This window comes from Neltuma alba, unplaced genomic scaffold, assembly GCF_004799145.2.
Source record: "Neltuma alba isolate B1F8T4 unplaced genomic scaffold, ASM479914v2 tig00003167_pilon, whole genome shotgun sequence".
NCBI lineage: Eukaryota > Viridiplantae > Streptophyta > Magnoliopsida > Fabales > Fabaceae > Neltuma > Neltuma alba.
In genome coordinates this window covers 124,028-151,874 of record NW_021633171.1, presented here as the reverse complement: position 1 = coordinate 151,874, position 27,847 = coordinate 124,028, and the positions used below count along the sequence as shown (strand labels likewise).

Below are 27,847 nucleotides of genomic sequence, written 5' to 3'. Positions count from 1 at the left end.
TTTCAACAGTAGGCTACAGATGCCAATTTTGGATGACAGGTAGTACCCAATATACCTGAGGTGCTTGGTGAACCTGAGGCGCCTGTGATGGAACAAACAAATTAGGTTGTTGAGGTTGCTGAATGGAGCAGAATCAGCATACCCTCTCCCGTATGAAGGATCAAAAGGCTGTTGATAGTTTTCATTATATGGAATTCCAGAAGCAACATGCTGCACTTGTGGTGAAACTGACTCCTAACCAACAAACAGACATTAAAATGATTAAAACGAAAATCTTACAAATGCAGCAAAGACATATGCTCTGCACAAAAAATAAATCCCAAAGAAAAAGGGAAAATAAATACCTGATAATAATTTCTACCATAATTGGAATTATCAGTGCTTGCTGTAAATGATCCACTCTGCGGCTGAGTATTTTCAAGCTCAGTACTCTGGACTTCTTTCTCTGAAAATTATATAATTAGGATTATAAATAAGAACAAAAGAGAGGTGCACAGAAAACTTCAAACGCTAAAGCAAAAGCAAAAAGCTGAACAGCTGAAAATTGACGAGACCTAGATAACTTATATTATTCAAGATAAGCAGGATTTCCTCCCCAAAACAGCTAGAAATAGAAATTGACAGGCTAAGGAGTAAGATTCTAAAAAAGATACAAGAGCTCAACGAAAATATCATAATCAGTTCTTCTAGCTAGTGAGGCACTAGATTACATCACAAACCATAGTGCATCCGTGCTAGCTCCTTTTTCTCAGTGACCTTCTCATCTATTTCCCACTAAGCACCTACTCCCTCTCTCCCTCTCACCCCTATTTCTTCTGCCATGTGACAGTCAGTTACAAGCACTCAATTCACCACTTCCTATCCGGTCACCTATCATCAGCAGATAATGCAGCCTCAGGACCCCTTGCGCTATATTTTCTTTTCATTCCCTTCTCACAGGCCTTCAGCACCCTAGGCCTAGAAGTTACGGGTCCATAGGAAACACAATACAATTATTAATGCTAATTAAACAGCGAGCAGCAAAGAGCTCCTTATAATCAGGATTCGGTAATGTTTTGATATCAAAATATTGACCATATTCCTCTGCCAACAGAAACAACCAGGTTCACATGAACTGGGAGTCATTTATCCTTCAACATTGAGATAATTACCATGTTCTGCAGTGATCGAAACTTATACAGGTGAACTAATATTCCACAAGCCTATTCCAACATAATCTGCTTTCATTGAGGGAAATTTGAAGAAACATATAAAATTAGGAGCGAAAGCCAACCATGAAAACGTTATCCAAAATCTTAACCTAGAACTACAAAGCAAGACACCGCCCCTGCCCCAAAAAAATGGAGGTGGGGCGATATAACCAAAGCCAGAGAAAAGGACACAAGGACGTGTGCTTAAATGGAACACAAATAACATCCCTTCCTTACCACAGAAGAATGTTTTCCTGATGCATCTATTAAGCTTTGTTTGATGGAAGAATTCACACACATATATCTACCTTAGCAACTTTGTCCTGGACCTAAAGGTTTATATATAAAAAAATTTCCACTCTTCAATTTCACTCACTTCGTAAATAAAGTGGCAAATGTTATTAGTCAAGCACAGTGTCAGTGAAAGGTCAACTTTCTCACCATCAGCACACCAGTCTTAACAGTGCAAGAAAAAAAGCTTTTACCAGGTTGTGTAGAAAGAGAAATCCGGTCTTTTAAGACTAGAAGTTCAGGCGACAGTTCAGCAGACCCAAAAGTTTTATATACTCCATTGCTGTAGTCAACAGTCCCTGACTTGCTAAAATTTCAGCATACTTCTCAACACTTGCAAAGAGATGCACTAAATTGCTTCTGCCCGGTTGCTAGGGCAAGAACGATAGTTTTTTCCATCAAATCCTAAAAAGATGAGATTTTATCATTTTACATCAGCAATATCTATAACTATCAGTTGTATATCAAACTTCGTCACATCAGGCACATCATTTACCTGGAGAACATCAACATACGATTTTTCTTCATGCTCAGTCTGCAGATTCTTTGACCAAATTTCAACTGTTTTATCGATACTCCCAGCACATATATAACAGAGAGTTGCAGCTAATGTATTTCCAGTTCCCATGAGCTTTGAAGCAAGTGTGTCACAAAGCATTGTCCATTCATCTCTCTGAGCAAACTGTTAATAGGTCAAAACAGAACCAACATAATGGTAAGTGATGGAGAACCTAACTCCATAATCAAACTTATTCCCTGCATGAAGCTTCTTATTTATGCTATTATGAAATTCCAGCTCTAGAATTTTAGTTGATTATGCACCAGAATGAGAGACCTCATCTTGCATCAAGAAAGTCTGTTATCCTCACAACATTTTTTCTGATAAAATAAGCATTTTAAGCAAGAATAAATTGAGAACAACTTGGGGGAGAATAAAAATAAAAAAGCATTCAGGAATGCATTCTGCATATCGGATCAGTGATTCCCTCTGAACATGCATGAGCTGAATGTCGAAGTAAAGGCATAAACACAACCCTCCATGGAATTTGTAAGAGCAAGGAGGTGCCCTTGGTTATGTAGCTATTTCTCTCTAATCATATATGCCAAAGAATCACATAAACCACATATTGTCACAGAGCTTACTTCCTTTTTTTATTGCCAAAACGTTTTGCTTAGCATTTGGTAACAGGCCATCCTAATGGTCAAAATACTTTGAGACCCATTTCAACAATGCATTTTCTGTAGAACTTTTAACATATTTGAGAATATAAAATATATGGAAAATCTGTCATCTGAATGTCATTTAAGCTAATGAATACGTGCATTCTCAGTTTTTATTATCTCACTCCAAAATACCTAGTAGATTTCTTTAATATCTCACTCCAAAATACCTAGTAGATTTCAAAGTTCTTGGGACATTAAAAGAATCACTTGACAACTACCCCCCCTGGTATTAAAACAAAGCAAAAACTGTTTTAAGATGGTGGGTCAAACATGTACAAAGAAGATCAATGGAGACGCTAGTGAGGGGAGTAGATCAAACAAGGCTTGTTGTTATTGTTGTTATAGTGCTCCAACAAACCCAAACTATTGATCCCAAAACCTTCAACTTGAAAGTCCTAACCTCACAAGAAGATTTAAGGTTCCGCCAAATGGGCCTATTAGAAGACTCTTCCTCTGAGGAGAATGAGTAAGGAACTAGACAGGAATTACAAGAGAAGCCATCAGAAGAATTTACTACGTATTGGCCTATCATATGGGATAAGAAACACTCAAGTGAAGGGAACAAGATCAGAAACGCATTATTTCCTTCATCGTCCAGGCAACTAAAGAAAGGATATTTCCCAGCTCCCACTCAGAATCTGACAGGGGTGCTGGTACCAGAATTTCAAGAAACATGTAGCAAGAAGTAACCCTCGAGAAGCAGATTTCAAGATTTTGCATGAGGTCTGTAGCACTCTGTTGGCACTTGGCAGTGGTATTCCACCTATTAGGATCTACATCATACACTATAGATTACTAGATGCCATGGAAAAGGAGCCCCAGGGCCAGAACCATTTTGCAGCGAGAATATTGTTTCAGGACACCAGACTACCATGACCTGAAACCCTTAATTCTACAGCAAACCTCCCAATTCCCAACTGATAAGATAATACCTCTTATCATCTGTCACGCATAACCAGAGGAGGTTCCTCATGAATTTCACTATTCTCTAAACCTCATCCACTACTATAATACCAACCAAAGACCTAATCGATAGAGATACTTGACAGAAACAACTCAAGGAATAGTTCATAAAGAAATTAATATTTCATTACAATCAATACCCTCAAAAACCACATGCAGACCACCTTAACACTGAATCTAAAGAAGGCTAGACAGAAACCATCATAGCCCAGGAAAATATTCACTGAAGCAATATCTTAAATGGTAAAAGCTTGAGGGTTGAAGTTATATCACAGATATAGAAGGCTATTGCAAATGAAAGCATTCTGATTTCCAAATTATAACAAGGGAAAAAAAAAAGAAAACTTACACTACAAAGAAGAGCTAGAGTTTCTTTCCAAATTTTAGAGGCCTGGTGTTCACAAGGCTTAAGAGATCCTTGCTCACCATCGCAGAGACAATCTGAAAGCAAAGAAACTTTATTGATGAAACAATTTTAAAAAATGGAAATTTGGCACATTAAAGGACAAAGTGGGGTAGCAAGAAATTGATATGTGTGTCATGTTTATCAGCTACCTTCAAGTACGGCGATCTAGTTCTCTTAAGGTATTGGTCTCGTGTACTTTCCCATAGTGAAGCACTACCTACATGAGCAATAACTAGAGCATCAGCCCACTTATTTGCAGATATGCATTGTGTAACTGCCCCTTTGTAGTCCCCAACAACTAATGCACGCTGAACACTGTCATCAAATGTAGGATCATCACTCTCCTCTACTTCCAACTCTTCTTGGGTTTTGTCCAAACCATTGGCATAATCCACATTACCACCAGAAGTAGATACAGGTGTATCAGCTTTGGGACTAGGAAGAGTGTTAAAGAAATCCTCCCCGGTATCAGGGAAAAAAGTAGATTCATTAGTAGGCCCAAGTCCTACTTTATCAATAGCTGTCTCATCAAGTCCAATAGCACTGCCTTCTTGTGCAAGATCATCCACAGCTGTGTCTTTTTCTTCAATAGGTACAGTAAAGCCAAGCTTTGCAAGCAGCTTCGTTCGTGCAGTACCATCATCTTCAAACATAACCTTTAAGAAGCCCCATGTTTCTCTTTCTTCATCAGATCTGTAACAATAATGAAAGGAATCAACAGATGCTAGTGTCCTACTGTCCTAGGCAGGAGGCATCAAAACAAACATCATGATATATTGCTCTTCTTTAGGAGAACATACTCTGCTTCCTGAGACTTTTTGTCACATAAAACCCTCAGCAAAGACCTTTCCCCATTATGTATTGCAGCTTCAAATTCAGAGGAACGATTCACTAGACTATGTTCAGTAACCATATCATGCACATAAACCTGGAAAATAATACAATGAACATTCAAAAACTTGCAGAACAAAAATAGGGCATTGCAGTAATAAAAGAATACCTCTGAAGCCCCAGCAGGAGAATTTGTGGCAGATGACTTCGTATTAAATGATACAAGCTTGCCACCAAAACCAAAAGACACGCCTACTGGGCGTTTATACCATTTTGGAGCTCTTAGAGACACTGCCAAGAAAGGAAAATAATAAATGCCAAAACTAATATGTGAGATCAAGGAATATGAAAAGAGAGTATAATGTCTGACCCACCAAACCTGCCTCATCCCCGCAAAAAAAAGGTCTAAAGGATAAATTGGACAGAGTTTGGTCGTACTTGTCAAATGCATATGACTAATTTAATGGACAATAGATAAGTTCAATAGCAGCTAAAAAAGTCTCACCTGCACCAAAATCATTTTGCCCAGCATCATACCGACTGCAACCCTGCAAATAATTACATGTGCTAAAATTAATAATATGGGGAATAAAGATGCCTCCAGGAAGAAAATCCACAAAAAATAGATAATATATATGTCAATCCCCTAATCAGAAATCACAAATGAGCTCCATTAATTGCATGAACACATCAAGCATGGATAATATATTTTGGTCCCCATAACTTCTCTTGTTTATTATTGAAAATACTTTATGATTATACTGAAAGTTGCACGAGGAAGGGGGAAAAGGGTCCATCCATACATGCATTATTAGACATGGCTTTGGCACAGAACAAAATAACTACTATCTACTACAGTTATAATCAATGATAATATTAATAGAGCATGAGAAAATACAGATATCAATTATCTAGCAATTCATTTCCATCTCACTTCATCAAATCTCACACTTCCTAAAAAAATAATTACATCAAATTTGAAAGACAGTCAAAATTCATCACTAATAATGACCAGCAAAATCAGGTATTACCTCAACATTGTATATGCCAATTTTTCCGTCAAAGGATGATGCTGAAATTACTCCAGGTATTTTAGGATACCAATGCACATCAAAATTCCAGTTGGTCCCAGCAGGCAATTCACGTACAATCTGTTCCAGAAAAACGTCACTATGCAGCAAATTTTCTGTACATAAAAATAATTTAACATAGAGGGTAACTTTCAAACTTGCAGGTGAGAACAGAAGATTAAACACTACCTGGCCAGAAGTTGTGTCCCAGCATATGGTTCGATTATCTTTGGCACAGGTAAGCAAATAATAGCTATCATAGGGACACCATGACATGGCAATTACACCTAGTGTTCAGGCAACAAAAGAACATCATCTAGAATTTAAAAGTGATGGCATATAATGCATAGCTTCAACATAAAAGCTCAGCGACATAGGCAACCAAATGATGGCTATGGGACATCAAAAGTAATTCAAAAAACACATAAAGATGATAATACAGGTGTTATTACCTCCACTGTGTCCCACAAACTCTTTAATTGGTGCCATTATATTCCTCATATCCCAATGCTGCATCAATATGTTCATGAGCTTAACACATACCAAAAAATAGATAAAGACAATTTATCTGTGAAGTCTATACCCTCACAGCAGGAGAACCATCTTCATCTGATGCAACAACTAGCTCAGTGGCAAAATCAGGATTCCACTGCAAAACGGAGCATCGCCTTCTAACTGAGTCTGCAAAGCTGTGATTTCAAGAATGATACACCAGGTTATCATAAAAAAATTTTCAACATATAATACCAGACTTCTTTATAAACACAAGCGAAGAAGACCAAACCAAGTAATGGAAAGTATGTTACCTTATCACTGGCTTTTGCTTCCTTAGGTCCCAGACCACTGCAGAGAATTAAAAAAACAAAAACAAAATAGTACTCATAGCAATACAAGTTTGAGAACAGAGTAGAGTGTGACATAATTTCTTCCTCACCAGTAGTCCCATTATATGAAGTTGATGCTAATATGTGTTGGACTTTGCTATTCCATGATAAGAATGAAATTTCACCCTGAGAAGCTGAGCCACTTCCCTGCATAATGATGGTATATGTTGATTTAAAATACTGAAAAACTAACTGAATTACATAGACAAATATTTCAAGAAAAGAATAGATTTATCAATCGAAAGGAGTAATATCAGACAAACAAAACAAAGTGAGAGACACACACGCACTCATAAGGAGGATATCTGACCCTGAGAGGTGGAAAATGAGAGGGCTCTGAAGGATTGGCCAAATCCCAAATGCAAATTTCACCATCCTCAGCCCCAGAAGCAAGAAGATTTGGAGCAATAGTATTAAACTCGAGACCACGGACCTAAAATATTAAAGCAAGTCATAGAATTTTAAATGTCAAGCATACATTATAGACTCCAGAGAACAAAGAGCAATAACAAACTGAATGCTAGCTCATAACTTACTGGCCCTTTATGCCTCACAAGATGATGAAGGAAAGCACTTTCTTTTGCCTCCGAACTGAAAAAATAAATCAAATTAATAAATTATTTGCAAAGACAAAGGAAGGATTTGCATCTGAACTTATAGCTAAGTGCGAAGCCATCGACAGAACACCCAAATCCTCAGAAATACTGAATTTTTACTTATACTTCAAAAAGACTAAAAGAAAAACTACATTCCCTTACAGGCAATAGATGCTTTTCTTTATTTAATGACAAGAACACCGCAATGATTTGAAAGGAAGTGAATCTTGAGTTGTCATTAAGTAGATAGGACTGCCTGTAAGAGATCATCATCTCCACCATTCATCGTCATCTTCCACTTAATTGATCCCAGTAAAACAACTAGTGTCCTTCAATCCTACCACTGTCTCATGTTGAATCAGAAACCTATCTCTCCTATGCTCCTCTATAGTTTTGCCAAACAACGAGACTACCAAACCCACTCACCAAGTTGATGAATAATTCTTAATACGACATTGAACAACCCTTACGCTTAAAAACAAACAATAAAGTGAAACAAACGAACCAATCATGATTAACAGCATCAAATAGAGAAGGAAATTAGAAAACAACAATAACAAGTTGATTTTAATTTATAATAAATCATGTTATATAATAAGATTTTCTCCCACTCAGTTTCCTGAATGAATGAAACTGAATCATTCATCACCCTCCATCTAAAAGTCAGTGGAATTATTCAAAATCCCCGAAACAATTCAGCACCCATCCATCACCTATGTCGCAACGAGGTTCCCACGGTTCCAAATTCACTCAGTTGAACCACATTCCCAGCAGGTGTCCAATCACACAGAACTCACATCACCCCAAATACATTCATTCTCAAAGATCCAAGGTAAACAACCCAAAGAGCAAAGCCCAATTACCGGATCAGAGTGAGAGGATTCCAGAGGCCAATATTGCCATCGACCAGGCCACCAGCAACGAGCCCAAGGGAGAAACCTTCAGAGGCAGAACTACTCTTTCCCCACGACAGACGATTGAACCGCTCGGAGCTCGTGCACTCCGCGACCAAGGGCAGTTCCTGATCGTCGGACTGGAAATCAAGGTTGAATATTTCGAGATTAGCGGAGGAGCTAAAGGACAGATCAACTGCCCCCGCCATGGTTCCGGCCGCCATGTAAGGTGCGTCCGGTGCCAGGGCCACGGACGCTGATCGATTGACCCCTTTAATGCACGCCATTCGAATCGGGGAGCCAAATTATGCAAAATTAAATCGCGAATTCAAGTGTGCGAATAAAGAAAGCGAGTGGATCTAAGAGCTGAAAATTGTATGAACGAATTAGGATTTTGTCGATCCGATCTGAGAAAATGTGTGCGCGAGAGTGTGAAGAACTACTCTCAATCTTAGTTCTTCGCCCGTATTTTGCCAGTCTCTTTGGTGTCAGCAATAGGGAAACTACAACTGCGCTATTTTTGCGTTACGGAGGGTTCTGTTATTAGCGGGTTCGAGCTCATTTTCTTGACGAGGATATACGGATGGTTTCTTTCTCTGGGGTTTCTGCGTGAAATCAAACGGTGATTTTGTCAGATAATGCTCCCTCCTCTCCCACATTACACCCGTCCAAAAAAAAAAAAAATGTTGTTTTGGGCTAAATTAAACTATCATTCTCTGAATGCAACTAATTTTCTTTATTTTTTTATTATAAAATGTTATATTTATGCAAATAATTTGAAACAAACAATTTTGTATTGCTTAAACCTTCTTTTTTATGCATATAGCCACTTAAGCTGAGTTATTCCCTCCTGTATATAATATAAAAAATTAGTTAACTTTTCTTATGTATCAAAAAATAAAAGTTTAGTTATTAAACTTATCAAAAAATGATAGAATTTTCTATTTTACTCTTAAAAATTAATAAAGTTGCTTTTCATATTATATTTTTATTATCTCTCATTTCTCTTTCCTTTGAGCTATATTTAATAAGAGTAAAATAAAAAGATTTTGACAGTATCTCATTTTTTAAAACATAATTTTCTTCTGACTAACGTTTTATATTACAAACTTGAAAAAAGAGTATGTAAATAAATCCCTTAAATTTTAAATTATTTGTAAATAAATAATAAACAAAAACCAATAATGGTAAATAAATTATCCGCATAAATATAAAAGTTGGAATAATGTAAATTTTCAAAAATTAGGAAAATTATTTATGTTTGCCATAAAATTCAGGATGGTGTTATATAACTTAGTCTTTTTTTTAATTTAAATGTCAAATTTCATTAATGGTTAAGGCCAGTTTGGGAACATTATTTCAAAAAAACACTTTAGTGATTTATAAAACAAAATTTCTCTTATATATTTATGAAGTAAAATTAATTCTCCATCATTAATAATGCCTGAATGACTTGAATAGTTTGGGGCCAACCAACAATATTAGAACAAAATGATGAGCAATAAAAAAAAATTACATAAGTGCTTATTTAGAGCAGCTTATCTTAAAAACGTTTATGTAAGTTAAAACAAAACTCATCTCATATACTTATCTCGTACGTCATAAGTCAAGATTAAAAGTTATTTTTGAAGGATCCAATTATCATTCCAAATAAGTCTTAAAGCTACTAACATTCAAATGCTCCCCGATGTTGAAAACAGCACAAACTAAAAGAAGAAACTTGAAACGCCACAGACACGCTGCTAAAAGAGACGTTACATTCCAATCTGCAAGATGATGACTCAGGGCCTTTTGGAACTTCCCCATGCAACGATCAATATGATGAACATCCGACTCTTGTGCAGACATTGATCACCAGGCTTTTCTTTTCTTTTTTGACTTTGTAAAATGCTTTATCCCATGACAGGGCATGGACTTAAAGAGCTACTTTCCCCATTTTTGTGTGCGTCACTTGATCTATCCAAGGTGGTAAATAAATGTTGAAACCTCACTCGTTTGTATTGTTGTCTTGTTTCTGCTGCAAAAGTGCAAGTTTCAACTTTCTGTGAAATGTCCCTCCACAGAAAACCACTAAAACATTGCGGCAAATTGGAATTTCCTGATGGAACTGATTTACTTCTAGTGATGATGTTTTCTGTGGACTTGTTTTTATGAGACTGTTCCACTATTTCTAAAAAGCTAATCAGCTTTTAATTCCTAGTGATTCATGAGCTAAATAGCCCATTTGAAATGATTTATAAATATTTTTTAATATTAATTTATAGAATACAAAATATATATGTGAGAAAAGTTTTGTCTCAATTTACATAAAACGTACTTATAAGTTATTTTGAATGTAATACTAAAGAAGGCCTAAGGACGGGATGAGCATTTGGACCTGCTTTGTGAGTTTGGCCATGCCCCTCAACAAATAAGAAATATCTACCTTTCACCAAAAAAAAAGCTATGAAAACAATAAAATAAAATGGACATGGATTGATGTGAGGAAAAATTCTTAAAAAAACCTCTTGAATTTCAAAATATCGAACCAGTAATTATTATAAAAATATGTTGTCATTTATTTTTCGAATGTAATCTATTGCTATTAAAATATAGTAAATATAACTGATTTAGAATTTTAAAATTCAAGAAGTATTTTTTTAAAAAAATTCTTAATGTTATTTGATTAAAGGGAAAGGAAAATTGTACTAAGCTTCAAAGGAAGAAAGACAGAGCAAAAAGGTCTTATAAGAGGGTATTTGGATGAAACCAAATCATGGTTTGAAGATAGCTTATGGAGAATAGATTCTGAAGAGAATAGATTTTGTGAAAAATAGGTTTTGTGAAAAAAGTAATTCTAATAAAATGAGAGTGTTTGAATAGAGCTGTCAATAAGGGCGAGCCCTTGAAGAGCCAGGGCCTAAAAGGGCCGGCTCTTTAAAGCCCACATACCTTAAAATTATCTAATTATTAAAGCTCGACTTTTGAACATGCGAGCTTAGGGCTTAAAAGGACTGGCCCTTTTATGTTATTTTTTAAAATTTAAATTCTTTTTAATTATTTTAAAATAAAAAATAACAACAAAACTTCTAAGATTTTTTATTAAAATTATAAATATAAGTAAAATAAATTAGTGGTGTATAGAAAAAAAAAATGCCAATAAACTATTGTCCAAAATAAAAAAAATCAAAATCTAACAAAACGCGAAAAACAGAAAGATAAAAATCTAGCAGTTAAAGATTAACAGTATCAACATTATTATTATTTTCATCAGTATCATCAAAATCAGCAATATTTGATTGTTCTTTACTACAGGTGAGCTCTTCTTCAGTGATAAAAATATTAAGGTTTTTGTCTTCATTTATCTTATCTAAAATAAAACTATGCAGTAGTTATAAGTACAAATAAGAACCTGAACATTTGTTCGAATAAGAAAAGTTTTACACTTTGTTAAGATATATAGACCAATGGTAAATGAAGATCTACTAGCTATTATCGTGACTAAAATGTTAAGAATATCAGCTACCATTCTTGAAAGAATTGAAAATTGATTTTAATTGTTCTTCCACAAATTCAAGACATCTAATTCTTTTCAATGATCTAGCTTGAGTATTGATTCTTCTAAGTATTTTTATAATTTAAACTTGTTTATAAAAGAATAATCTATAACTTTATAAATATATTGATAATAATAAAAAAATAGGCAGGTTTAAAAGGGCTAGCCCTTGGCCCTAAAGGGTTGGCCCTTTTATTTTTGAGCCCTATAAGACTAGCCCTTTTAAGTCCAATTTTCTTTCAAACCACTTAAAATACAAGCATGGCCTTCCACTTAAAAGGGCTTAAAAGGATTGGCCCGATGGGCTTAGCCCGTTTTGACGACTCTATTTGAATAGTTGTTATCAAAAGCATTTTATATATTTACAAATTACTAAAAAGGACATAAGTTAATATAATAATTATATAAAAGATAGATTTTATAATATATTTTAATTTGAAGGAATAAAATTGTTAATAATATATTTTTTACCAATATAATTAATAATATATATATTAATTAATTGTTAATATGTGCATTACTTAATTGTTAAATTTTACATATATTTATAAAATATAATAATATATTTTTAAAGAATAAAAAATTCAACAGAAAAATACTATTTTAAGAGGAGAAAGGTTGGTCAAAAAACAAAAAGAATTGGGGAGGAGAAAGAAGGAGAAATGTGAGGTGTGAAGATTATAGTGATGGGGCTCCTTGCTTTCTCTAACAACATCATGGTTTGAAAAGTAAAAAATTTTCACTTCTGGCAAAACTATGGTTTCAAAAAATTGAGAGGGTTTTGGATGTTTTTGGAGGCAAACCTTGATTTGGGACGACACCCAAACAAGCCCTAAGAGTTACAAATATATTAGAAATCCCAAAAAGAGACTAAGTGTAAGAGGGTGTAACTTAATAAGAATGAGAACATATCTCATTGTCCATCTTGATACCTTCACAGGTTAATACGTGCTATGACAATTGTGATATCAGAAATTTATGGCTTGTTTGGTTTCTTGTTTTGAAAATAATTTTTTGTTTTTAAAAACAGAAAAATAAAAAAACTTGTTTGACAATTTGTCTTTAGTTGATTGTTTTAAAGAACAAAAAAACAATGATATGTTTTTAAAAAACTGAAAAATTAAAACAACTTTGTATGTTTTTTTTGTTTTTGTTTTTGTTTTGTGTTTTTTTTTTTTTTCCTTTTTTGTTTTGAAAAATTAGAAAAATCTTCTTCTTTTTCTCTTCTACTACCTATTACTTATCACTACCGATAATAACTATTACTTGTCAAAGTGTAATTTTTATTTTTTTCAAATGTGATTTTTTTTAAAAATTATTTCCAAACAAAGTTTTTTGTTTTTTTGTTTTCAAAAACTTGTTCTTAAAAAATTTTATAAAATTGTTTTGAATAGGAAAACAAGGAAAAAAAACAGGCCCTTAGGGGGTGTTTGGATGAGGTAAAACCATGGTTTGGAGAATAGCTTCTGGAGAGAATAGCTTCTGAAAGAATAGATTTTCTAAAAAGTGATCTAATAAAGTGAGAGTGTTTGGATAATTGTTGTCAGAAGTGCTTTTTGATATGTAAAAATTACTAAAAAGGACATAAGTTTAAATGATAATTATATGTATTACTAATATATTTTAGGACATAATGTTTAAATGATTATTTATATGTAAAATATATTTTAATAAATTATATGTTTATTATGAATAATAATATTTTGTTAATAATATATATTTTGGCAACATAATAAATAAGACATAAATAATATAATTAATAAAAATTAAAGTGTATATATATTAATAAAATAATTAAATATGTTTTTAGGAAAATGATTTACTTTGCCAAAAAAATTATTATTTCTTAAAAATTTTAAAGATGAAATCCCATATTTTTTTTCACAAAATTAAATAACCACACAAAAAAATTTCATATTAATTGTCTTAATAATAGAGGTTACAACGAAATATATTTGTCCAAGTAGTTTTTTTTAACAACACATTACATTATCTGAAAGAAAAAAAGAAAATAAAAGGGACATGATTATTCTTGTATATAGTGAATAATTTGATCTCTTACGGAGTCATGAAGCCAAGCCATGTGAAATGAAGATTCTATTGATGAAGGTATTAAGACCTTGTCTATATATTAACTCTCTAATTAGGTTTTACATTAATGACCGGAACAATAATCTTACTTTTAAGACCAATATTAACTCTCCAATTAGGTCCTACATTAAAAACCGAAATAATAAATTTATTATTATTTTTGCCAACATAATAAACAATGTATAAAAACATATATTAATTACTATATCCAGTTGTAAATGTAAGAGTTAGTTAACTAATCTGAGTAAATTAAAAAAATAAGTTAAGTTAGTTATTTGTAATAAACAGGTGTTGCCTTTCTTACAATATCCCTATTAATCAAGTTTATTGGTTATAACTTAAAAAACGATAGACAAATATGATAAATAAAATAAATTGAGGTTTTATATTTAGGACCAAATAAAAATTAAATGAGATCTTATATTAAAAACAAGATGTGGTAATTGTTAATATGTGTATATATAATTATAAAATATAAGATTATGTTTTTAAAAAACTAAATAATTATTTTCAACCAAAAAAAATTACCATACGTAGGGGTGGGGGGAGAACCACTCAAAAAGCAAAAATTTTTAACTTATTACAAAACCTTGGTTTTGATAAGCAAACCATGGTTTTATCATAAAACCATGGTTTTGAAAATTGATAGGTGTTTGGGTAATTTTTTTTCTCAAACCATGGTTTGGGCAATCACCCAAACCACCCCCTTAGCCTTTTTTTGGACAAAAAATCAGCTTTTTTTCAACTACAAAATTGGTCTATTAGAATTAACGATTATTTATTAAAAGAATATAAACCCTAACCCCCAAAGTTTTTGCCGAACAAGTTCACAGCCGCTGCCCGCGCACTCCTTTCCCTTTCTCCCTCTCGTCTTCGCTCACTCTCGTCATCCTGCTAGTCTGCTGCTGGAATTTCATGAAACTTCAAAGGAAGTAAAGAAATCACTGAACCAAAGCCCTAAGCGCAGCAAGCAGAAGCATTAGAGAATGACGCAGAAGGCCGCGCTTTTCAAAGGTCAAAAGAAGAAGAAAACAATTCCGCCCAATCGTCATGGAAAAGCTCCTCCTACTCGCAAAGGTACTTCTTACCCGACTTTTCGACCTCCGTCCTATGTGTTAAGAGCTATTGTAATTTGTTACGGTTTTCGCAGGCAAGAAATTTGTGAAGCCATCGAAGGTTACCAAGGAGATGGATACTGATCGGGTGAGGTTTTTTAAGTTTAATTTTTCTCTCGTTGCTTCTTGCATTATTCTCTTTGGGGTGTTTGGGATGTGAATTAAGTGCAATGAGTTTGAATTTCGTATTGGTCTTCTAGACAGTAGAACAGATTTTCACTGAGGATAATCGGTGTTGACACTGCTCTTTAATATTACAATGATTGATGTATATTGAATTCGTATTAGACATAAAACAGTTCTAGCATGCTTAGAATTATCACTCGCGATTTCTGAGGCACTCGCTTGTGGGGTCAAGCAATGAATTTGGACTGCTTCGAAGGAAAATGACTGCCCTTGCTCCTTTCCGAACACGATTATTCAGTCTTGCTTGTAGTGAAATCTTACTTAAATTAGCTAGGAAACATTAATTAAATTATTATAAACTACCTAGATTGTGAATACTCTTGGTTGGAAAGTTTTATCATACCCTATAAGTTGTGCTTGTTTATCTGTGGAATCACGTTCAGATCTCAAAAAAGCAATTTAGTAATAGTTAAGTTCGAAGAAATTTTGCTCAGAGATGAGTTAGAAATTTTGATTCATACAGCACCAAATATGAAAATGTTAGCTGCAAATCAGATATTATAGGTCACTTCTAGTTCTAGAGATTTTCAACTAAAAATCCCATAATTGCAACTCATTATGATTAATTATTCGAATCGATATTTGCAACTCATGATTATCAAAACTTTTTAGGACTTAATTATTATTATTAAATTGAAATCTCGGACCCAACTGTCATTTTTCGTTGCTTACAACTTACAAGAATGGAAGGGCATTAAGGACTCTTTCTGTACCTGCACTTGCACTCCTATTTCTTATCAAATGATGCGTAGGAACTTGTAGAGAGGTTCATATCTGTCTATTTTCCTATGTATTAACATTGTAATGTAATCATCCAAATTACTGATTTCTTTGTTCATCTTTGAATTAATCAGGAGATAAGCAAATTCATTAACCACTGCAATGAGATTAAAGCTGCCACAGTTGCTCAGAAAGATGGGGGTCAACTGAGTATTATTAAGCCTCCAGCAGAGCTAACGACTGGATCGAAGAAGTAGTTATGTCAAAGGATGATTACGTTGACAGAATTATATTATATTCTTTTGATGATGCTTGGTGTGAAGTGGGAAGTCAATTTTGATTCTATGCTTTTCCCCCTATCTTTAGAGGATGCATTGGGTTGAGTTTTCCCCTATACTTAGCTTCTTTATGCTTAGTCTTCTCTGAAGTCATTTAAGGCCTCTTAAGTTCAAAGAATCATAGGAGTTAGGAAATATTGACTAATCTTTAATAGATTAATTTGAGTAAATTAGAAAAATTAATTAAATTAGTTATTTTTTAATAAGTAGGTGTTGTTTTTTTTAAAATACTTTTGCTAATAAAGTGTATTAGTTAAAATTATCATTTGATGAAATATTTAACATGTATAACTACTATAATAACTATTTTGGAAAAAAAAAAAGAATAAGTATGAGAAATAAAGTGAATCAGAATCTTGTATTTAAGACTAAATAGAATGTTAAATTAGTTTTTATATTGAGAAACAAGGGTAATATAATAGAATGGTAAGTAATTTTTCAAGTTTGACTTAGAGTATTTTTAAGTTATTTTGGACTTAAGGATAATTTTTGTCAAATATTTGTTTGATATGACATTCACAATATTTAAGCAAGGTGAAACGAAATTTATTTATGATATCTAGTTAAATACTAATAAAATTAGAAAGATAAAAATGTCCTTAAAAAAAGAGATTATTTCCCTCCTTGCCTTATTCATTCTTTCTCATCTCCAATAAACCCAAGAGTAGTTTGAAATTCCAGGGAGTAAGTTGCATGTAAGAAGCTGATGTAGTTTTGCATTTTGATTTTATGGAAAGGCAATTTTATTAAATTAGAAGTAAAGTGAAGGATCCAATAAAGCTTAATATGCAAACAACGCAATATAAACTAGTTCCACAAAGACATTGGACAAGACGAAGACCAACAACAAAAGCATGACAACCGTAGCAACAATTAATCCAAACTTAACCAGAGACAGCCAATGACTTGAACCGAAAAGCTAAGACGACTCCAGCCCATCGTCAACGTTGCATTGCATGCATGAAAGACGAAGTGGTAGTGGAGAATGGTGAATTTTATAACTATTTCTTGAGAATGACACAATGGGCAAGGAGATCATATGGAATGCTGTTATGTTCTGGTTCTTTCTGTTCTGTTCAAATTCCATGTTTCAAGTTGGCTTTCCAGGACTTCTTCAGCGTGTTGCGTCCACAGGTGGCGGCATTGCAGGTTAGAGTCTCGCGGAGTTCCTCCTGGCTTTATGGTCAAACTTTTATGGCTTTCACTACTTACTGTTCTACGTTTAACAAGTACCACTTTGATTCTGAATATAAAAACTAGACAATTAAATTAGGGAGATTAAAAAGATTAGTTAAATTGATTATTTGTAACAAATATGTATTGATATTCTCTTTTTTGGTCAAATATGTATTAACATTCTTAAATTACCCTGATTCAATTATGCACATTGAAACTATACTTGGATTGAATTACATTACAATTAATAGAATTTTTTTTAGAATGCATTATAAATTTGGAAGGCAAAATAAATTTGGAGTCTGATATTTAGAACTGCTAATTAGCTTTTATATTTCAGACTAGAGGTAGTAGTAATTATACTTGAAATTTGAGGGAGTAACTTGCATGTGCTTTTGCCTGTTTGATTTTTCCCGTTGTACTAGTTTTTCCTGGTTGATGTTTAACACGAGGTCAAAAACACATTGAAAGCTCATGAAGCCCATTTGCTTTATGCTTTTAGACCCATCTTTCTCTTTTGTGTGAAGTCAAGAAGCTGAGGCCCAGTAAAAGCTATAAAGACTGAAAAATCTCTTGACCTTCACGATCATCTCAATTCATTCTAATATCGATTATGGGTGGAATCTTATATGGGGAGTTGCTGTCTGGATGTTATGGAAATGCAGAAATCATTCTTATTTTGATTATGACTATGTTAAGCCTAATGACCCCACAGCAGTTGTGCTTAATATTTGGACCTCTTTTGTTCAAGTAAATGACTCTTCTATTAAAAAATTACGGATTAATGCTCCAGAACCATCAGTTTGGCAACCACCAATTTACGGGGGTGTGAAAGTGAATGCGGATGGGGCTGTTTCTAATAGGAGGAATAGGACTGGCTGTGGTGGTATAATGAGGGATCGTGTGGGTAGTTGGATTGTGGGATTTACTCAAGCTCTTGAAGATCACACCGTGTTAGAAGCTAGAGGTGATAAAATGGGTTAACCTGCCGATTACAGGTCAACCAGTCGCGGGCTCAAGACGATGCAGGCCTATCCTAAAAAGACCCCCTCCTAACAGGTTCCCATTTTGCTTGCCCGCTAACCTTCATTCTTTTTAAATTTTTTTTACACATATTTAAAATTTTTTTAAATTAAATTATAAATTTTTATAGACCAAATTCTTCTTATTGTTATATTGTCATATAATTATATAATTGAATTAGTCTCAAAAGTTAATATATAAATATATATTGACCGGAACCATAGGCTTATCCATGGTCTGGCCCACGGACTGGACTGACCAAAGCTACTCCAGTACTTAAGATGTATTTGGCCAAAGATACAGAGTCCAAGCTTAGACTATGGCTCTACTCCTTAAAGAACTAGACCAGGAGGTGTTACTGTCCCACATTCCCCCCAATAAACTTGGCCAAGTAAGTATTAAGGAACGAGGCCCTAAAAAGACTAACCACTTTATGCTAAGTGAAGGCAAACAATGTGGTCACAATTTATCACATATATCAATACCATAAACTCCCAAGTCCAACCGCCTATACATGTTATGAATATGCAGCAAATCTAGCATATGCAAGCATGCGTGAAAGAGAATAAATCACCATAAATCTCCACAAAATAACCAAAGCATATTCATGCTTAAAAGAGAATTCAATAACATAGAAGATAATACAACAATATTCTTTCACCTTTTCCGTCTGATTTATTTATTTGTATCAATTAAGCCGATAAATTTATATATATATCTATTCGTTAATAAACATTTAATCATGGATAAAGATTACCCACACATGGAAAGAACCCCAAGTTGCCTGGTCTCCTCAAGATCATTAGTAGTGAAACAACAATTCCAAGCAACAAGGCTCTTAAGTCTACAAAAGTCACCAATACATACAAAACTATTAATTTATAATTTGATCTAAAATTTTAGCCTACACTACTTTAAGATTGTTAAAACTATCCATGAGTTTAAAAGCTATTCTAAAGCAAATATCATTTAGTCCTCAGGATTTAAAAGTAAAAGAATATTATTGAATAAAAATTGGGACAAAATTTTGAACATTAAAGCTATCCTATGGACCCAAAATTCCTCCCTCGCTGCTTTTTGTTGTTTTTTTTTAAATTATTATACACACTCCTTTAAAATTTTGAAAATCTTAGCTTATAGAGTTTCTCCCAAATTAGATGTGCCTTTATAATAAGCATATATGGATGTACTTATATTATAATGCATATAAAATTAGGATATTAAATGATTAAGATCCTAGAAGGTCACTGTAGGTTTTTGTAATTATGATAGAATTAAAGCATTAGTATTGGGAAATCATCCAAAAACTTCCTCATTTTGTATACTCTGCTGCTAAGAGTATAGTATATATAAATTGTTACTCTACTACTACTACTATTAATACTACTGCTACTGCTGCTCCTACTACCACCACCATCACTACCATTATCACCACTATCATCACTACCACTACTACCTCTATCACGACTACTACTGTGATAACCGTTCTCTCAAAACCATTTTAGATTAAATTCAACAATTTATTTTAATGATTAACCATGATAGAAAAGAAGAAATCTTAAAATTTTAAAATCGCTATCATGGTTAAAAGAAATAAACTTATATTACGAACCACATCTATCGCTAAGAGTACAGTATATATAAATTGTTACTCTACTACTACTACTACTATTAATACTACTGCTATTGCTGCTCATACTACCACCACTATCACTACCATTATCACCACTACCATCACTACCACTACTACCACTATCACGACTACTACTACTACTATGACTACTACTGTGATAACCGTTCTCTCAAAACCATTTTAGATTAAATTCAACAATTTATTTAAATGATTAACCATGATAGAAAAGAAAAAACCTTAAAATTTTAAAATCCCTATCATGGTTAAAAGAAATAAACTTATATTACGAGTCACATCTATCGTTAACTTGGGCCTTGGACTTTCAAAGTCTAGAAATATCATTCAACCATTAGCCCAAACCAAACTTATACTTTCCAACATACGAACTGATAAATTATTTTTAATATAAGTTATGGAGCCCATTAGTCAAAAGTCAATACTTTCAAAAGAGTGTCACATGCAGAGTTCGAGGTGTCTCTAGCCTTCTAGTAGCCTGACCATACCATATAGTAGAAATTAAAAGTATTAATTTACAACATTAGAGTATATGGGCCCTATGTGGCAATATATAACAAATAATCACATATAACAAAAGTCGGGAGGCTATACAAGCTATAACAGCACACTACGCCTCTGGAGCCTTCCCTGATGGGTCACTGTGACAACCGCTCTTTTAAAACCATTTTAGATTAAATCCAACAATTTATTTGAATGATTAACCATGATAGAAAAGAAGAAATCTTAAAATTTTAAAATCGCTATCATGGTTAAAAGAAATAAACTTATAATAAGAGTAACATCGATCGTTACCTTGGGCCTTGAACTTCCAAAATCCAGAAATATCATTCAACCATTAGCTCAAACCAAACTTATATTTTCAACCATACGAACTGATAAATTAGTTTAATATAAACTATAGAGCTCATTAGTCAAAAGTCAACACTTTCAAAGGAGCGTTACATGCAGAGTCTAAAATGTCTCGGGCCTCCTCACGGCCCTATCATACCAGATAGTAGTAATTAAAAGTATTATTTTACATCATGATAGTAGATGAGCCCTATGTGGTAATATATAACAAGTCAGCACATAGAACAAAAACAGGGAGGCTATACAAGCTATAACAGCACACTATGCCTCCAGAGTCTTCCCTGATGGGCCACCACCTGAACTATCGCCTGAAAATGTTAAACCACGGGGTGAGACAAATGCCTCAGTAACCAACTTTCCAACTCATCATACATACTAACACGTGCTCGTGAGATGTCAAGTGGGATAGTTATTAATTCTCGAGAAACATAAATATATCCATAAAAATATAATTTCAATCATCCAAACCCTCACTATGGGGTCAACACACAAGCCACATAAGTCTATCTCTTACTTTGAGGGATCAATCAAACATATGGGCCTATCCCTCACTTTGGGGGACAAATAAGAAGCTACAAAGGCCTATCCCTCACTATGGGGGACGAAGGAAGAAGCCAACTAATGTGCACCAATGGCGGCCTTACCACGTGGTAGGATAGGACTCAATCCAAAATCCAAATAACAACCAACCATTCACAATATAATAAAAATGTCTCAATCTTTTCTCAGTATAATTCATAAGATATAAATCACATATCTTTTTCAAACTTCTTAATTACAATTCCAAAAAAATCCCACAAGACAATTTTCATAGCTCGAAAGATATAACTTATCTACTCGAATTCCAAATAACAAATATTATTCAAAAATAGCAAAATACTCACAAATAACATATTAGTACATAGAACAAATGGAAAGTGGTTACCTCTCGCCAAAGCAATACTAAGGATTACCACAAGGCCAATCCTTTGCTCAACCAATAATTAATCTACACAATTAATATAACCACATATTAATATAAACTAATTAATTAATTAAACTTCTCTATATTAGTTAAATTTCTAATTTAATTAAATTTTTATTCTAAATTTCCGCAACTCTCATAACCCAAAAAAAAAATATTAAGTATTTTAGAAATAACTTAAAATTTCTAACAACCCCAAATTATTTATTTACCATCTCCAAATTATTTACCTTCATAAAAAGGATTTTCCACAATTCTAAATATAAAATTATTATTTTCTAAATTCTAAAAACTCTCTTTTTCAGTTTAAATCTCAAAATCAAACTCTCAAAATATAATAATAATACTTCAAATATTTATAACTAAATAATCTAATCAGAACTTTAATGGTATAATTACCAAATATATATTTCCGTAAATAATAAAATTTTTAGTTACAATAATTATTTTAAGACCTCTAGTCACCCAATAAATAAAACTAAACCGATTAAAATCTCAATAATATATCAAACAATCCAAATAAATTATTTACCTTAAATTTAATCGGTAAAAATATGGTATATCCCATAAATGACAGATTTTCAACTAAATAAATTAATTTAAACACTAAAACTAACAAATAGACAAATCTAAACTGATTAAAATTAACAATTCATTAACTTCTAAATTTCAATAGTCATCTTTTGTAAAAACTCAATACTTAGATCATATATAAGTCTCAAAATTTTCTCTAATCACTATAGTAATAACGTAAATATGAAGCTTAAAATATACAGGAAATATTTATAAAGAAAGTTTGATGAAAAGAAGTAATTTTATGTACCTAAAATATCTTCAAAGCTATTTCCTCCTCTACCAGTCTGCTCCTCCCACTCTATCTCTCTTTCCTCTTTGCGACGAGAAATAAATTTGGGGGAGGGGGTATTTAACAACCCTAAACATTTATTGAAGGGGTTGAATTCTACCGCAACCCCCTCCAAAATTCCACACCCACTACTTTCCACCGAATTCGGTGGAAAGTTGACTTATATATATATATATATATATATTTTTTAAAAAATATTATAATAAAATATTATTATATTATTATATTATATTATTTTTTAATTTTTTTAAAGATATTACAGTCACCACCTGAATTATCACCTGAAGATAGTCAAAACCACGAGGTGAGACAAACACCTCAATAACCAACTTTTCAACTCATCATACATACTAACGTATGCTCGTGAGGTGTCAAGTGGGATAATTATTAAATCTCAATATCTATATATCAATGAAAATACAAATATGTATATTCAAATAATCTTAATCATCCAAACTCTCATTACAGGGGCTAACACACAAGCCACATAAGTCTATCCCTCATTATAGGAGATCAAACTGACCTATAGGCCTATCCCACACTTTTTCTCTTGATAGGGCTATTACTCTATTCTTTCATTGTAGCTAGTTATTCTTCATACTTATTCAATATATGTCCTATGTTTTGGACTGTGTCTCTTAACTCCCTCAAGACGACATCATTGCCCTGCAAATGATTTTGGGAGGTGGTGAAAGTGTGTTTATGTTGGTTTGTCTTGTAGTTTGTTGAGTGCTCAATATTTTTCTCCCCTCCTATGTAAGGCCACCATACAAGTTAAAGTTAGCAAAAAAAAAAAGAACAATTAAAATAATTAGATACATAAGGGGAAGGGGAAGGGGAAGGCAAATATGAATATCTACTTACTATGACCTCTAACTAGATTTTAGTGGAAAAAAAAAAGTAACAATAGGAAAAAAAATAGAAAAGGCCACAGAACGTTTTGGCTCTGATACCAAAAATTTTTTTAAAGAGGATACAATTGTAACATCTCAAATTTATTTAGATTTAACAACTAGTTAGTTTTAAAAAATATCATTTAGTACTAGGCTCTGATACCAAAAATATAACACACATCCTCTAAGCTACTTAAAACATCATATAAGACTAGTTTGATCTTAAAGTCTCACAATAATAAAAATAACACTTAAAGACTTAGCCGTTTAATCACAATATCAAATAAACACAAGCGATAAAACTCATAAGAAGAGAGAAAACATATATGTATACAAATGTGTACCTTTGAGAAAATTCTAATCAGTATTTAGTATGCAACGTAGAAAAGTAAATAGTCCAAAATAAATATTGCTGTGGAAGAGAAAAGACAAGACCATTGATGTGTGAAACACAAAAATAAGGAGGAGAGGGAATAGAAAAGGAAAATTCAAGAAGAAGAAAGAAAAAGGAGTATCTATAGGGTGTGCGATTTTATTGACGGCAGGAGTAATTGAGATAGGGAGAAGAAGATGATATTTAAAAGGAAAAATAACGTTTCTCTCACTCTTAAAATTTTTTTTTAAAAATAGATTTTAAAATAACTTCAAGCTAATGTGGCATATCTCAAAGATTTAACCTACTTCTTTTAATTTATTATTACTATCATTTATTTATTCTTCCTATTTAAATTGTTGTTTAAACTAATGTCAAAGATATCAAGACATTTGATTATATATATATATTGTAAAACCGTTTTACCCTTTTTTTAATTATTTATATTTTACTATAGATACACATAACAGAATTATCTTTGAGTACTTCATTCAATTAATTTTTCTAAAAACTCTTATTTTTCAATCTTTTATGATACATTTTAAATAGTAAAAGAAAAAAAATCTATTCATTCTAATTATTATACATATATATGTATTATATGTATTTTTAACTAACTAGCTGTAAAACCCAAATAAATTTGGGATGTTACAAGGGGTACAAAGAGAAAGGCAAGAGAACCTAAGCACACCTCAGATGTATGAGAATACTTTATTAGATTGTTAATAGAAGAAACTAATGGAGTTCACTTAGCAGCTTGCAAGTATTGTCATACTACTTATAAAGCTGATTCAAGCCGCCATGGGACAAATTCTTTGTTAAGGCATATCCCAAAATGTTCAAAGAACCCACATAAAGCTACTACAGATAAAAAAAACAATCTATGTTAACTCTTTTATTAGGCAAGACTAGTGGGCAAGGAAGATCTTTAGTTATACATATATATGATGAGAAGCAATATAGAAGAGCTTTAACTAAATTTATTATCTATGATGAGCAATCATTCAGAATTATGCTTGTATTTAAGAAATTGTTAAATGAGTTTGAACCTCGCTTTCCAATCCCTTCAAGAACAACAATTGGAAGGAATGTGTGGCAATTATGGGTCCGTTTGGCAAGGCTTATTTGGGCTTAAAAGCTGCTTTTTTTTACTTATAAGCCCGATTGGCTGATCTGGTTGTGTTTGGCTGGGCTTAAAAAAATAAGCAACTTATATCCTTTAAGCTGCAAAACGTGCGGTCTGAGATAAGTTGAAATTTGTGGCTTATTGCGTTACTGTAGAAGCTTATTTTTGACCGTTGAATAGGGGATCATTTTCACGCTGGGGCCTCATTTTTCTCACTCGGTTTTTTTCTTCCAACACCGCTCTCTGCGCGACCGCAAGCTCCAACCCAGCGTCCGCCGTCACATCCTCATCAGAACCACCCACACCTGGTCGTCATCAGCTCCGTCATGTCTCTGCCGTGGGGTCATCGTCTTCGGTGTGGCTTTGAGTGACCAAGAGGCTGGTCCTTCATCGCGTCTCGTCCTTCTCCAAGCTGCTGTCGGCGTCTCCAACCCAGGTCGCCACCGTCTGACGGTGCATGTGAGGTATGCTTTGACTTCTTAGCCTCCCAGTGGAATAGAGTGTCCGATCTACCTCTGGCAAGCATCGGTTGGTCCGATCTGAGACAGGTTGGCCGGTTCCTATTTTTGTGTTGCTTTTCGGTGAATTTGACAGTGATAGGCGAGTGATCGAATCATGTGGAGTTGTGTGTGTGTGTTGATCTTTGTGTGAGCTGATATAACATTTGGATGAGGGGATTCACAAAAAAGCTATGAAAATGCCGACGGCTTTGCGACTTGTGAGGGAGAGGAATATAAATTTTAATCCTTGAAACTTATTCGTCTTCAATGATCTGGATATTGCAGCAATTGCAAGATGGAGAAGTTTTTGATTTAATATGAACTGATCCTGTCAAGTTGGCTTTTATCCGTATAGAGAACACTTTCAAGACCAAATGTATCAAATCTGCGTGCTCTGGTGATGTTTGTCATGGGCGCAACATTTTTTTTGACTTTGTGTTCATTTAAATTGGGTTTGGACTATTGGGAATGGGAAAGAAGAACCAGAATAAACAAATCTCTTGAATGGCACTTTGTTCTAATCCACTGTGGCTGTTATATGAATGGTTAGTTATTATTAATTCTTCCCTCTTTTTTCTTGCGAATTTAATTATTGTCTAGATAATTAATTATGTAATATTATTTTGTTTTACTTTGTCAATTGGAGTTCAAAACTTTGTTATCCATTTAAATTATGTTTAGTTTTATATTAACAATCTTTTTTTTCATTTCTCTGAGGCTTTCAAATTTAATTTACTCAATCAATTTGACTTCTTCGTATTAAATTAATTTAAATTTATTGTATTATGTTAATTTATTTTTTTTCATCATGTTGCACTTCATTTCTCAAATATTTTTTATGATTTCTCTACAGTTCTTAATTCTAATTCACTCATTAAATTTTACTTCATCATTATATTATCTCAATTCAAGTTTCTTCTTCTTTCACTTTATATTTAAAATAATTTTTTTGATTTCTCTAAATTTTTAAAATTTAATTCACTTATTCATATTAAATTATTTTAATTCCATTGTGTTATGTGAAATTATTTTTTCCCATTTTTTATTATTTATTATAACTCATACCCATTTTGGTCATTTTACAACCAAACTTACTTTTACTCAACCATAATCCAAACAACTTTTTACCAATCTCACTTTTGCAAACGGGCTTTTCTGAACTCCAATCCAAACACAATTCAACTTATCCAATTTAGCTTTTACCCCACTTCACTTATCCATAAGCTGCTTTTTCAATAAGCAGCTTTTCCAATCGCTCATCCAAACGGGCACTATATCTTGGAGAAGTTAAAGTATGGAAGAAATTTTTTAAGCAAAGTGCTAAATATGTCTGTCTTACCACATATTGTTGGACATCAAATTAGAATTTTAAATACCTATAGTTGACAACACATTTTATTGATAATAAATGGAAGCTTCACAAAAGGATTCTATATTTTGTTATGATTGAAAATCATAGAAGTGATACCATAGGACCATTGAGCAATGCTTGTTGGATTGAGAGATTAAGAAAGTGTTTACGATAACTGTGGATAATGCCTCAACTAATGACTTAGCTTTGGGATATATTAAATGGCGTTTGACGAGTTGGAAGGGCTTGCTTTGTGATAGTGATTATCTACAGTTAAGGTGTTGTGCACACATCTTAAATTTGGTGGTTAATGAAGGTATTAAAGAAATGAGAGACAACTTTGAAGCCATTCGAAGTATTGTTAAATATGTTCATTCTTCTCCTTCATGTTTTTTAAGATTTAAAACTTGGGCTGAAGTTAAAAAAATAGACACCAAAAGCCTTGTTTGTCTTGATGTAACCACTCGGTGCAATTCAACATGCCTAATGTTAGAAGCTGCAATGAAATTTCAAAAAGTATTTGAGTGAATGAGTGATGAAGATGATGATTATATTTCATACTTCAGCTTAAACATTTCAAGCTCTAGGCGTGATGCTTCTAGTTCTGCTAGGCTTGAGCGTGATGGCGTTAGACGTAACCAAGATAACTTTTCTAGTCATATTATTGATTATTAGAATAATGCTCGAATCTTCATCAAGTTCTTAAAGGTCTTACATGAGATAACATTAAAATTTTTAAGCTC

General features: G+C 33.1%; 2 protein-coding genes and 1 long non-coding RNA gene across 3 annotated transcripts; 1 reads left to right on the top strand and 2 right to left on the bottom strand.

Moving 5' to 3' along the window:
* Positions 1 to 135: 135 nt before the first annotated feature.
* Positions 136 to 385, bottom strand: LOC114740527 (uncharacterized). The gene is made up of 2 exons (XR_003739694.1): positions 345 to 385; positions 136 to 234 (listed from the first exon to the last, which is right to left on the bottom strand). It is a non-coding gene; the product is annotated as an uncharacterized LOC114740527 (long non-coding RNA).
* Positions 386 to 392: 7 nt separating this feature from the next.
* On the bottom strand, positions 393 to 8,817 carry LOC114740518 (protein transport protein SEC31 homolog B-like; the record flags this gene model as incomplete). Its single annotated transcript, XM_028928679.1, is given in 20 exon segments — positions 393 to 445; positions 1,676 to 1,744; positions 1,747 to 1,814; positions 1,816 to 1,886; positions 1,978 to 2,163; positions 4,018 to 4,049; positions 4,052 to 4,109; positions 4,224 to 4,767; positions 4,875 to 5,002; positions 5,075 to 5,196; positions 5,411 to 5,453; positions 5,937 to 6,056; positions 6,165 to 6,262; positions 6,428 to 6,485; positions 6,559 to 6,664; positions 6,782 to 6,818; positions 6,910 to 7,006; positions 7,170 to 7,292; positions 7,396 to 7,450; positions 8,319 to 8,817. Coding segments are annotated over 20 exon segments (2,385 nt in total), but the record flags the coding sequence as incomplete, so codon positions are not given.
* Positions 8,818 to 14,803: 5,986 nt separating this feature from the next.
* Positions 14,804 to 16,503, top strand: LOC114740526 (uncharacterized). Its single transcript, XM_028928688.1, has 3 exons — positions 14,804 to 15,051; positions 15,125 to 15,177; positions 16,130 to 16,503. The coding sequence occupies exons 1-3, from the start codon at positions 14,961 to 14,963 to the stop codon at positions 16,250 to 16,252; spliced, it is 267 nt and encodes an 88-aa protein (XP_028784521.1). The 5' UTR covers positions 14,804 to 14,960; the 3' UTR covers positions 16,253 to 16,503.
* The last annotated feature ends 11,344 nt before the right edge of the window (positions 16,504 to 27,847 follow it).